The sequence below is a fragment of the Haliotis rubra genome, unplaced genomic scaffold (genome assembly GCF_003918875.1).
Source record: "Haliotis rubra isolate DU_JTF1 unplaced genomic scaffold, ASM391887v1 Scf5, whole genome shotgun sequence".
Taxonomy (NCBI): Eukaryota; Metazoa; Mollusca; class Gastropoda; order Lepetellida; family Haliotidae; genus Haliotis; species Haliotis rubra.
In genome coordinates this window covers 2,838,809-2,852,404 of record NW_025767190.1, presented here as the reverse complement: position 1 = coordinate 2,852,404, position 13,596 = coordinate 2,838,809, and the positions used below count along the sequence as shown (strand labels likewise).

The window sequence follows — 13,596 nt, the reverse complement described above, 5'->3', positions numbered from 1 at the left end:
CAGGTTCTTGAGATCTGCTTGATGGGAGATCTCATCTCAATGGCTCACATTCATACTTGCCACTGAAGCAACAGAGATGTTCATTATCTTAGCTGATCTGAGCCGGGTGTTGATGGTATTGCAGTACTTAAATAACATGGTGCATGGTATCATTAAGGGTACTAGTAACATAAAGGGTAACCCTGGATTTTGAGACTACTTCCCCTACTACTACCTGTGTTTGAATGAGATTAGACTGAATGGTGTAATGTGTGATCCTATCCTCATGGAGACACCTACAACAATATCTCAAGATGTTACAAGTCTCCTTTCATGGAATCTTTGGAGGAAGTGCATGAGGACAGTTAATTGATGACATTGCCTATGGTGTGTGAGCTCTACTGCTAGTATTGGTAGGCAGTATTCCTGTGTATATAGATGAGGTCCAACTGATGGTCACACAGGTTGGAGGTTTGACTGTGCTTAGTTTGTGAAGGTATGTCTGGCATCGTCTTGTCATGTTCAACAACCAATGGCTATTGAATAAATTGTGTCAATACGATGTGAATTTGTGTTTTTGATCATCTGGATGAAGGTCAAATTTAGTTTACATTTTCACCTGCATAATTATCGAACCCCTTTCCAGTCTTAGTTCAATTTGATATGAAAAAATAACAGGAAGTTTTTTGTCTTCACCTCCAGAAGAAACAATAGTGATAACACGAAGTTGGGGACAAAACGCTGACAGGCTAGAATTTGCTGAAAGTTGTGTTTAAGAAACATAAGTCACTAACTGGGGACATTCAAAACATGCCAAACAAACTTTACACTCGGGAAAACCTTGGGACTTTTGAAAGTGAATATTCAGTAGATAATCCCTGCTCAGAGGTTACTCAACTGAACTAAGGGCCTGTAAAAAAACAGTTGTATGAGGTCACCAGATGTCTGTTAATAAGCCAAGTGTTTGGTTGTGGGGCCTATGCTGCCTTGGAATCCCCATGGGTGGGAGCAGAGACCATATAATATCTATTATATGGTCTCTGGTGGGAGGGACTGCTCATCCAAAACAAACTTGGATAGCCCATCCCCTTTTCTCTGGATATTTCTGGTACAGAGGAACAAACACGACAATAGAAATAAGCCGTTTTATTGGAAAAGTTGGAACAACTGTAAACAACTTGTCTAGAAAGCAATACTTCTGAATGGTAACAAACACCGACACAATAGTGAAATGAAATAGTTGAATGACTGATGATACAAAATGACTGATTGCAAAATGGATGTAAGATACAAACATCAAGGCTTTGGCAGACATTTTGTTTACTGAATCATAATTACTAGTACAGTTTTCCTTGAATAACATATTGATTATTAAAGACATACACAAATAAACTGTTCATCAAACAAACAAATCAACACAACCAACAAGGGAACAAAAGTCCATACCATTTTCTATATTGACTTCTATCAGGTATATTGTGTTTCACACAGTCCCAAGAAAAGGGTCCATCATTTTAAAACGTTCTATCACACTTTTTCTTTGTTTTATCTCTGAACATTTTTAGTCGGGCAGGAATAGTAAAACTTTTAATATATTTTGATTGTAGGTGTGTGGTATAAATCAGGATGTGTGAAAATATAATGCACCATTGTTGCTAAAACAGAATTATACAGAACAAAGTATCAAAATAGGTAGATTGGAAACAATAATGATTTTGCCATACACCTGTGAAGTGGTGTCCATTATGACAAGCAGAGTAATACAACAAAACTAAAACATGCCCCTGGAAGGGTCTGTTGTATTACAGAAAGGGACAGCAAGATCTAAACAATCTTAAGAATTAAACCGTGGTAATGTTTACTGTCTTAAAACCATACACACTTTCTCACACTTTTACCGATCTTCAGGGAGCCACATTAAATGAGACACCCTGCATGTTCTTGGAATCACCCATGATTTCTCAACATTATGATAACTTGGCTACCTCCACCACAGCTTAAACCGATACATTACTGAGTTGACATGGCAACCTGAAGTGGATTCAATGTCCAACAAATCCTGGGAAGAAATCTGAAACACCATACCATACAAAAAGACATCAAGCATGAGTACTCAAGACAGAACAGCCATAGCTGTTTCCTATATACATGAGACATGGTTTCATTTATCAGACGCTCACGAGTAACCATAGCAACTCAGATGTACCTATTCCATGATAATTTACACTATGATACACACACATTTGCATAGTCTACAGATACAGTCTAGGCTGAGAAATGAAAGAACAGTCCATATAATTATCACTAAAACATCAAACTTTTGAAGATAAAACGTGTTAAAGAACGACTGTGGTGACAATAGGGAGTTTATTTTGAAAATTGTGAAAATTTCACCCAACTGATTTTGTCAGTGACATAAAACACCATCTACACATAAAGACCAAGGTTTGAGATAAATTCTTATCTCAGTTCGTGTTGGAACTAACTTGTGTGTACTCAGAAGGATATAATGGGGAAAGGGTTATAGAGAAGTGATAGAAGAGGGGGTAAGAGAAGAAAACCTTAGTGGCTTAAAACATATAAATATCATTAATATGATCTTTCATAGTGCATTTGTCAAATACTATTTTACAATTTGTGATCTACATGTCAGAAAACCTACTTCTACTGTGTGACAACTGTTGGTGTTCTGTACACAAAAAAATATTGATTTTTGGCATTGATTGTTTATACAATAACCTTGGTGCAACTTTGACAGGTTATATGTTATTGTAAGAAAAAAACATTTCCGTGTTAACATATATACAGTTAAACTTTGGTCAATGGTCTGAAAAAATGCATGATATACACAGTAAAGCTTTTAAACCTTTTGACCATTGTGCTGTTATTTCAAATGTTTAAGTGATTTTACGAAAGTGCTAGAAATCGCAAATGTCTGGTTCCTTCAGTGACCTATGTCATGTAAGGACTTGCGTAATACGTTTTGAAGTTGGATGGAATAACAATGTTCAAGGTGTGTTGGAGTCCTACAAAAACATACTGATATATCAAAATATAAAAAAGATGTTCCCATATATTTTCAATCACGAACACCAACAACATGAAAGCAAGTATTTACCTTAGAATATCGGTGCTTTTAATTGCTGACAAGTTCAGATCACATATATAATGATCAAAAATCAGCTTCAGATCACTTAAAGACACACACAAAAAATAGACAAAACATCAGCATCTGTGCCCATGGAAATACAACATGATCCTACAGATCCTTCACTGTGATCAACCATCAGCACTGTAGTCAACTTCACACCATATATGGTAATGGAGATATGGTAAAATTCATTCAAATTGCTGAAACAGTAAGACATTTTCAATTAAAATTGGCTAACATATCCTGCATGAAATTTGATCTGTAACCAAGGTGACCAAACCATATGTGAAGAAAGTAAGAGCAAAATGTAGAATTGTACTCTGCTCTTACCTGTATTTCAGATATATCACAGTTTGTCACTATCATGAGGGAGGAAAGCCTGAAGTAATGCAGATACAAAGATATAACATTCCCCCAGAAACTTGGGTAAATTGCTGACAAAGAAAACATCATTACATTAGTGAACATGGAATTCGAAAAGACATATCAGCAGATCTTTGTGCTGCTAAGGGATGCAACTGTGTAAACCCAACCTGTTCTGTAGTTACCCTATTGAGTGTTGTTAAATTGAGAGAGATTATGCCCATAAATAACTGGTACAGTAAAATCTGGGATTCATATGAATGAATGTCATAAAAAGCATTCTAACAGTTAAGGAGTTTCCTCCCCTGACTGAAGGCCAAGCGGTGACCTGAGCAATGGAGAAGAGTGATTGCTTCAAACTAAGTAGGTATGTAATGGCCACAAGGTCCATAGACAAAAGGCTGTTTGAGCATTTAATTTGGCTGATTGTCAAATTATGATTGGTTCTCTGCTTAATATAATAATAAATGCATGAGGCCTAAGCTACAAAGAAAGTATTTTTCCATGGAAAAGATCTGTCAAGAACTGAAAAAATAAAATTAGTGACTGAGTATGTTTCTGTTAAAAACACATAATGGTATATCCGAATCATGTTCGTAGAAGCCAGAAGCAGATCCTAAGGTGTTAAAACCCTGGTGGAAACCATGGACATGTGTATAGTGCAGACAAATCAAGACCTAATCAGGGTGAATACCAGATTCAAACCAACATTTAAAGGTTTCTGGCAAGTCAAGTCTGCACAGTGAATAGCAGTTCATCAGATGACTGGAGTGATTCAGTCATACAGAATGCAATGACTTTCAATGAAGTCATTCCGTGATACAAGAACAAGATACAGTGGTTCAAGAACAAGATACAGTGGTACAAGTACTAGATACAGTGGTACAAGTACTAGATACAGTGGTACATGTATACATCAGCAGTGGAACACAATGCTAGAAACCATTCAGTGACAAGAACATTATATTATCAAGTACACTTAAATTTGAATACAATGACATAGTTGTACAGTAACATGATTCAAGGGTACATGCATAATACATTTAGTAGTGAGTAAGTTTGTTACAGAATACATGATTCTATATAGCAAGTGTACACTGAATATAAAACATAGATGCTGGCAGCGATTCATGTCACCTCATGTGCTAAAAAGACGTGAAAACATGTTGCAACAATTTGAAAGCATATGGCAGACAAACTGTATCAGTTGAATAATACCATCATTAAAATTTTCAGTGGCATTTAAAAATGATACAGTGTGGCAGGGTTTTATACAAACTTTGAAAAAAGAGAGTCATGGTGTATTGCCTGTATTTAATACACAGTATTTATTTTTGGCAGTCATTTTCAATATTTGGGAGTCGTGAAAATTTTAGCGTAATACTTGTGTGTGTATATAAAAAAGCAAGAGTTTTGCAAAGAGTTTATTGTTTTGTGTTGTATTGTCATTTATATGTTAGTTAATAAACAGTATATTTTTCACAGTTTAGGTTAGTCATAACAAACTCCAGTATACTGAACAAATAATCAGGCTTGTGATTTATTCACTGTATTTAGTAGCATGAATTGAAAGAAATATCTAAATTATTGAAGACCTCACAAAAACTATCATTGTTGCTATCAAATCGATTTTATTGACACTGAACTGAATTCTGAGGGTCACTTATAAAACTTGCGTCAAGCTTGACTCGTACGATAATATTTTGAGAGTCTTTAACAAAACTGTTGCGTCAAGTACGCAGGAATCCCGCGTCATGTAAAACCCTGGTGTGGGGGAACTTATGGATGTCTACATCTGTATGATAAGGAACACAGTGTTAAGGAATGACCTGATGAAGGAGTAAGGAAATACTCCAGAACATGCACCTGATATTACTCAAGATTACATCTACAAATTCATTCACCTGACGAAGGAGTAAGAATGTATTTTGAAATATTGTGTGCATCCATAATTCCGCCACCCCCTCCCCGCCACATTAACACCATAATTGTGAGAATAAGTTCCCGTCCGGCAGAGTAACCTGCACTTCTGTCTTAGTCTGTCCCTGAACCAGAATATTTTCTCTACTGCCCTCCCTGCAATGCTAATGCCCTAAATGAAGCCAGTCTAGATTTCCCCAGGTTCTGAATCTCTGGCCTCCCTGGGGCTCCTTTTCAAAATGGGTTTATTTGTTAAAATCAAAACTGACTATACATATATTCAAAGAATAAGCATTTGTCTTCCTATATCTGTGTGGAGGTTCAAAGTTACCAATTACTGGTACATTTATGATAAACACACATGATTCAGTGAATCTTGATTCTATGATTCAACAGTACACTGAAAGTGGGAACAAGGGGTGATTCAGTGTACAAGCACATGATTCAAAGGTACATGCATGCGCTTAGTGTGAGTACAAAGCTGCTAGGTATGATTCAGTGATACACATGATTCAGTGATACACATGATTCAGTGGTACGCATGATTCAGTGGTACAAGTGCATGGCGGAGAAAAGCCCCACTGCTATTTGAGCAAGGAATGTCTAACATGAGGAAGACTAGAGGGCTGAACACTACAGGAATATACAGTGTCGACCATAACACACATTACAAATATACAAAGTGTTGGGCATTATAAAGGATATACAATGTCGGCCATTACACATACACAAAATATACACTGTGTCGGCCATAATGTCAAAAACAGGGTCAACAACAAACTGAAGATACACAAAATGTTTCATTCATTCTTCGAATCTGTAGTTACCAATTACTGGTACATTTATGATAAACACACATGATTCAGTGAATCTTGATTCTATGATTCAACAGTACACTGAAAGTGGGAACAAGGGGTGATTCAGTGTACAAGCACATGATTCAAAGGTACATGCATGCGCTTAGTGTGAGTACAAAGCTGCTAGGTATGATTCAGTGATACACATGATTCAGTGATACACATGATTCAGTGGTACGCATGATTCAGTGGTACAAGTGCATGGCGGAGAAAAGCCCCACTGCTATTTGAGCAAGGAATGTCTAACATGAGGAAGACTAGAGGGCTGAACACTACAGGAATATACAGTGTCGACCATAACACACATTACAAATATACAAAGTGTTGGGCATTATAAAGGATATACAATGTCGGCCATTACACATACACAAAATATACACTGTGTCGGCCATAATGTCAAAAAACAGGGTCAACAACAAACTGAAGATACACAAAATGTTTCATTCATTCTTCCGAATCTGTGACATTTTTAGGCATCAAAATACCAAAGTCAGCATTATGACAAGAGATAAACGTCTGAATCTCCACAGAGTATGCTAGAATTCTCCTGCATGTGATCAGAGTATGCTAGAAGTAGCAAAAGAACTATAAGATGTTCTGCTACGTGGGATGTTAAACATGTTGTTGACCTGGATGTTCACAACCTTATGCTATATATCCTTGCTGCCGTGTCACACAACGTGGTGGAGAAATTATGTGTTACATTATAAACATGATCTGTTCCACTTCGGTAAGAAAACCACCCTATACCATTGGTCAGTTACGGTGAACCAACCAACCAATCAAACGAAAGTGTCCATTCCCACAAGAAATCTGGCATCAAAATTACAACATAATCAACCGTATCCACACTGATCAGTAAGACAGTATTTGTAGTTCTCTGATTATACGATTCCTCATCCAAGACTAAGTAATTATTCAAAAAAACTATCTGCACTACCTCAGCCAATAAAAATCCAAACATACACGTATCTTAAACCATCCACACAATTGCTTCATAGATATACACATCAAATACACTATTCTGAAACCTATTTTTCCAAAGAGTATACAGTTATCAAAGGGAATGAGATCAAACACATATACATGTATGTTATTTCTCAAAGTGGATTGATGGTAAATGGAGAGTTCGCACAAAGGGACATAACTCTTTTTGGTAAATTTGATACAGGATGCCAAATTTCAGAACAATACAACATCGTTTGTGACTACACCAGATATTATTTTGATAATTGTTTCCATAAATACAGCACCAAATTTAACAGCTACCTTAATATTCATGACAATTTTCATAAATCAACATTGTTTTGAATATACAAATGGCACATGACTTACCAAGCAGTATAAACAATCCCTTCCTTAGTGTACATTTCAACAATGCTCACACTTCTAGTCAATCTTGCTTACATGATACATCAACATTCAAACAGAAGTTACAAAGCGAGAATCTTATGACAAACTTGACAAAATGCTGACCATGTTTTGGTAACAGTCACCAAAAATGATTCAGTTTTCAAAAAGTAACAAAATATAAACATTTCAAAGCCAATACAACATTAATACAAATTTCTATAAAAAAGGAATAAACAATATAAAATACTCAAACAAAATGATCAAATGACACAAATGTATAAAATACATTTTTATGTTGCGATGATCGAACATATCTCCATGACAACATACTCATGTTTTCTTTGCTTTATTTGAAACAAAAACTCTGCCAAAATACTGACATCATTATGTAATGTTTTTTTTGGGATACACATGTATGTAGTCAGTAAACATACACTAGCCTTCTGCATATAATCTGCTTGTATCTACATAAGCTGACTATATTGTCTTAATCATATGACCACCGAGACTGTGACAATAACAAATAACCACAACACTCTGTGTATGTTATATAGTAAACTAGGGTCAGTTTGGATCTTGGACACATCAACCCATAGTAAAACAGTCTCAAACGGCAGCAGTCATTTTGAAAAACAGAAGAAAAGTATAGTCTAACATTCAGATGGCACTCTTTTTGAAACTTAAATCTGTTTGACAAACAATTTGTTTAAATGATATTGCATGAGAAACAATTGCTCTTACTTTTCAGTGCGAACTCAACTTTCACAGCACATAGAAATACAGGTACAAACAGCACAGAGGCAACTCTTGGTACTAACTCACCTTTCACAAAACAGTGGTACAAGCGGAAAATGGCAGCTCTTAAACTAACATAAAAATACTGTGCAAACAAATGGTATAAGCAAATCTGAGATCTGCAACAGTTCTTAATATTTCCCTTACAGCATTTGGCACTGCATGGACTCTGAAAGCAGAGAATTGTTGCTTTTTTAAATCTCTCGTCTAATACTTGAATCAGTCATGGACGCCACCTTCTACAGTGTCTATTATGACTTGAGCACTGAATGAACATCTGCCTACAACCTATATATAGGTCATGTAGCTACTGGCAACATGATGATGTGGATTGGTGTTAATATCACTAAATATAACCTTTGTAAAATGACTATAAATTACAATTACGTGTAAACTTGTGACACTAGAGTTTGATTATTAGTTCAGAATATTTTTTATTGTACATAAAACATTAAGCACCAGAATACCTGAATGAAATATGTACTTGAATCCCTTTGGTATTTCACTGTTAAATTTAACAGTTTAAAATGACATGTTTTGGCGACATCCTATCAGGTTTATCATTGACTATATTGAAGTATTTGAAATGCAATCAATGTGGATGAAATAACAAACAATACTTGTGATAGCAAAAGTGTGACAAAATATTAGGCAAAATTAGGCTTACAAAAATATTGTACACATCATCATAAATAGCAAATAACACAACCTTGAACACCAGACATCCTTATATTCAACAGGGCCATTCAAATCAGTTCAATATACATAACACAATGATTATGTAGTGTAACTACCTGCCCACATCAACAGTCTGTTCATTTTTGTATGTGAGTGTGTGAGTATGAGTTTATGCCGCTTTTAGCATATTCCAGCAATATCACAGCGGGGAACACCACAAATCGGCTTCACACATTGTACCTATGTGGGGAATCAAACCCGGGTCTTCAGCGTGACGAGCGCATGTTTTAACCACTAGGCTACCCCACCACCCTGTATGTTTCAACTATGCAAGGTGCTACACACAGGTAGTGGTAGGATTAAGGACCTACCAACTGCAATCATAGCAAATGTTAAAGACATGTAACAACAGACACTTCCTGCAATATTTGTACATGATTCAGTTGGAACTGTATTTTGTTTTAATGCATGATATTTTTACATAATTCCAAGTATAACATGAATTATTCAAAACAGAAACTTGCTTCAAAAGCTTGCAAAATCTAATCTGTTTTTACTGAACTTACAGTGCAAGCAACAAATCCCCCTCCACAGGTCTACTACTCTAATGAAGTTAAAAAAAACATACAATTTGTTCATACAATCCTGGGTACTCTTTCATACAATAACAGTTTTTTTGAAAATGTAGTGAGTTCTTATCATATTTTGAGTAGTATATGCAAGATCCTTTGAAACATAACAGAAAAATCCTCTTCTCATATATGACAATATCTGTCCCACACCAGTCAGACACAACCCTGTCAGCGAGGCAGCACAAACCTACGTATCCTTCACTGAGTTGACATAAACCTGATCACACAACAGGCACAAGGACTGAAACAGTAGAACCCTCTGACATAATGGCTTAATGCTACTGCTGCAGATAGAGTATATTTGTAATGCATTACATCTTAAATAAACAGAGCCAATTCCTGCTTAGCAATAAGTGGCGTAATCATACCAATACTAGCTGTTCACAACTACTAGCCATGTTTGCAGGTGCACAGCAGAATCAGGCTGGATAACAACTAATACTATAGACTCACCCAGAGCAACTGGGCTATTACACACTGTAGTAACTGGGCTATTATACACTGTAGTAACTGGGCTATAATACACTGTAGTAACTGGGCTATTATACACTGTAGCGGCATCTACCAGGAGATCTTCAGTGAGGGAGGTAGTTGGTCTGTGTGCTCACAGCATACTTTCAAACATGGGCAACAGATGATTCAAGATATATATACAAGTGCTGTGTTGTCATATATAGAAAAGCCTCAGTAATCCAGACTAATGTTTATAAAGAATTCATCTGGTTTATCAAACAATTGGTAAAGAATAATGTGTTTGCTTTTTCCATTTCTGATAGTATTCTGGGTGCGAATACAGGTCCCCAGCAGCTCATGAATGTCATAAGGAGGTAAGTAAATACATCAGGTGGTCAGCTAGTCAATCATTGAATTTCTAACTGTAATTGTCAACAAAACGAGGGTCCTTGTACAAAAGCGTTCAGACTACTGAGGTTTTACTGTATAAGGTGCCTACCAAGATGCTGGTCTACATGCGAAAGGAGTGGTATAATCACTGAATAACATGTAGTGATCCATGTAAAGTGTGTTGTAACAATTGTATACACTGGGGATATTTACTAGCCCTGGCTCAGTAACTCTGTCACCTTGTGTCTCTGACGACCAGATTGACTCTGATGTTTTCAACATACCCGGAAGTCATTTGGCACCGAGAGTAATGAACACTCTACTGTGTAGAACATTAAGAGACCAAACAATCTTAAATTCCCATGACAAGGACTCAGCATCAAGGTCATGAGACTCCCTACCCTTGAATGAATATAAACACTGGGAGAAAGATACTTCACATCCCTACCATGTTATGACAAGGCATCAAACTGGGGACAGTTTGACCCTGGGTATAATGTTGGGCCCAGAACCTAACGTCCTTAACATCACAAGATATCTGTTGGGCCCAGAACCTAACGTCCTTAACATCACAAGATATCTGTACTAAGAAAACAGACACACCTTTCATTATGTGAAACAGCAGGAGTTGTAGAAGGATTCCCATTACAAGGCATCTCTACAAGATGACTTGATACCTTCATTATGTGAAACAGCAGGTGGTCTACAAGGATTCCCATTACAAGGCACCTGTACCAAGAGAGACCAGATACCTTCATTATGTAAAACAGGTGTGTTCTAAAAGGCTTCATATTACAAGGCATCTGCATTAGGAGGCAGTCTGACCCCCATGCTGTGTAGAATGTTGGAAGCAGGGCCTGGAAGCCCCTGTTGGGCACTGTAGGACTCCAAAGTGTTCTTGACAACATTCAGATTGATGTTAACAGGCACAAAACCATCATCTTCGTCCTCAATGTCTCGCTGGTGCTTCCTGGGGCTGGATGTCGGGGTGTTGTTAGGCCTTGGTGGTGGGCGCTGGGGAGGTCGTTGTGATGGTCGCGGTGGGGGTGAAGGTCGAGCTGGAGGTGAAGGTCTAGCTGGGGGTGAAGGTCGGGAAGAATGTGAAAGTGAAGGGCGCGGTGGTGGTGGCTGTTTTGGACGCTGTGGTTTTGGTTTGGTATTCCCATTCTGAAAGTATACAGAATATAATATTTGATGGAATTAAGTTATCTAAAAAACAAAACAAATCAGAAATCCATCATTCTGGACATTTGATATCCTTCATACAGCATGTTTTATTGTAGGATAGAGCTGACTTGTGTTTACACAAGATAGTTAAATAATCTACTACCATCTTTATCCATCAATATGTGAAAAACTTGATTAAGTAACAGCTGTCTTATGCTACAGTATGTGATAATCTAGTTATCATCACATATAAATACCAATCAGCCAAGTGTAACAAAAGGCTGGGACACTAGGAAATCCCCTTGAGAAACAAGCATGGAATACTGGGGACCTATTCAGCATGGAAATCTCCACAGGAGAGACAAGATTTGAGTATTTGGGATCAGCCTGAAAGTCCCCATGGGGAGACAGGTGTTGAACATTGTGGACCTATTCTGTTCTGAAATCCCGATGGGGATTAGGGACCCATCCTGCTTAAGAATCCAATGGGATCTGTTTGCAAAAAAGAGTGCAGTCTGACCACACACACCTGTTTTACTGTTTCTCTCTCAAAGCTCTTCCCAACGTTGGTCTGTGCAAGCTCGCTATCCATCATTTCCATCACACTCTGTATCTTGGGATCTGGCCGCGGAGCAGTTTTCTTGGGGGACTTCTTCCTCTGGGGCCTCTTGGATGGAGAGTGCTTAGGCGGTGAATCGAGATCATCATCACTGTCATCCCAATCGTATTCACTCATATCAGAGCTGGATGCATCATCATCATCATTGAATTCTGGACAAAAATATAATCATAATCATTAACATGCCTGTGCCTTCAGGAGCATGTTGAGAGTGTAGATCAATTGAAAAAGGAGGTAAAATATGAAAGAGGATTTGTTGTTATTTGAAGAAAGAGAGACTTGGGCTCAACATCATTATGACTAATTGACTGACTGAGTTTGGTTTTACGCCGCTTTTAGCAATATTCCAGCAACATCACGGCGGGGGACACCAGAAATGGGCTTCACACATTGTACCCATGTGGGGATTCAAACCCGGGTCTTCGGCGTGACAAGCCAACACTTTGACCACTAGGCTACCCCACCGCCCCAACATCATTATGAACAGGATTTCACTTACTTCCTGGAGTGTCAACTTAAAATAGAAGAAAATCTGATGATCATAGATGTTAAACACATTGAGGAAAACCCGGACCCAGGACCAAAACTCATAAAAGGGCAAATATGGGACCTGAACCCAGATTTAGCACATCCTAGTACAGCAAGGGATGTTACTGTGTATTCCAATTCTAGATTTCACGTGACATTAAGAGAAATAATAACACCAGTTTGTGAAGATCTAATTAGATCTGACCTTGTTAAGTCATGACACAGAGTAATGTAACTGAACTACACCATTGTAAGACAAGCATGACAAGATGAAGCTGAGGGTTCTATTTCTGGGAACAGACACTCAATGCTACAGATCAAGATGTGTTTTACTGATGTAGGTGATCAAACTGTTATCATTTTATGCCACTTTTAACAATATTACAGCAATATCACAGCAGGGCAACCAGAAAATACATGGGCTTCACCAATTGTACCTTCGTAAAGAATACGGATTAAATGCCTTAACCACAAGCCTACTCCCACATTGTTTCATGTGAATCTTTCCAATGTATGACACGTGGTGTTTTACTCACCAAACATTTTCTGCATGGCATGGATGAAGCCTGTGCTCTCAAACTGTATCTCTCCCTCTTCCGACTCTCTGTAAACAATATAAATAAACACTGGAACACATGGAACTACTGAGAGCAGGAACAAAAAGGGAGTCCTACATGCAAATAATTCATAATACAATGAAGTATATAATCA

At 37.5% G+C, this 13,596-nt stretch overlaps 1 protein-coding gene across 2 annotated transcripts in view; it reads right to left on the bottom strand.

Annotated features, from left to right (window-relative positions):
* Positions 1-9,109: 9,109 nt before the first annotated feature.
* LOC124291688 (protein ecdysoneless homolog) overlaps positions 9,110-13,596 on the bottom strand; it is a 30,051-nt gene continuing 25,564 nt past the window's right edge. Inside the window, exons 12-15 of one of the 2 annotated variants that reach the window (XR_006902262.1) lie at positions 13,422-13,489; positions 12,268-12,509; positions 11,126-11,738; positions 9,110-11,083 (exon numbers count right to left, since the gene is read on the bottom strand). Coding sequence is in view for 1 of the 2 variants with exons in the window: in XM_046728738.1 (XP_046584694.1) it covers positions 11,364-11,738; positions 12,268-12,509; positions 13,422-13,489 (685 nt within the window). In the remaining variant the exon portion in view is untranslated. Of the gene's footprint in view, positions 11,739-12,267; positions 12,510-13,421; positions 13,490-13,596 lie in introns of both variants that reach the window. The other variant, XM_046728738.1, reaches the window with a different exon arrangement.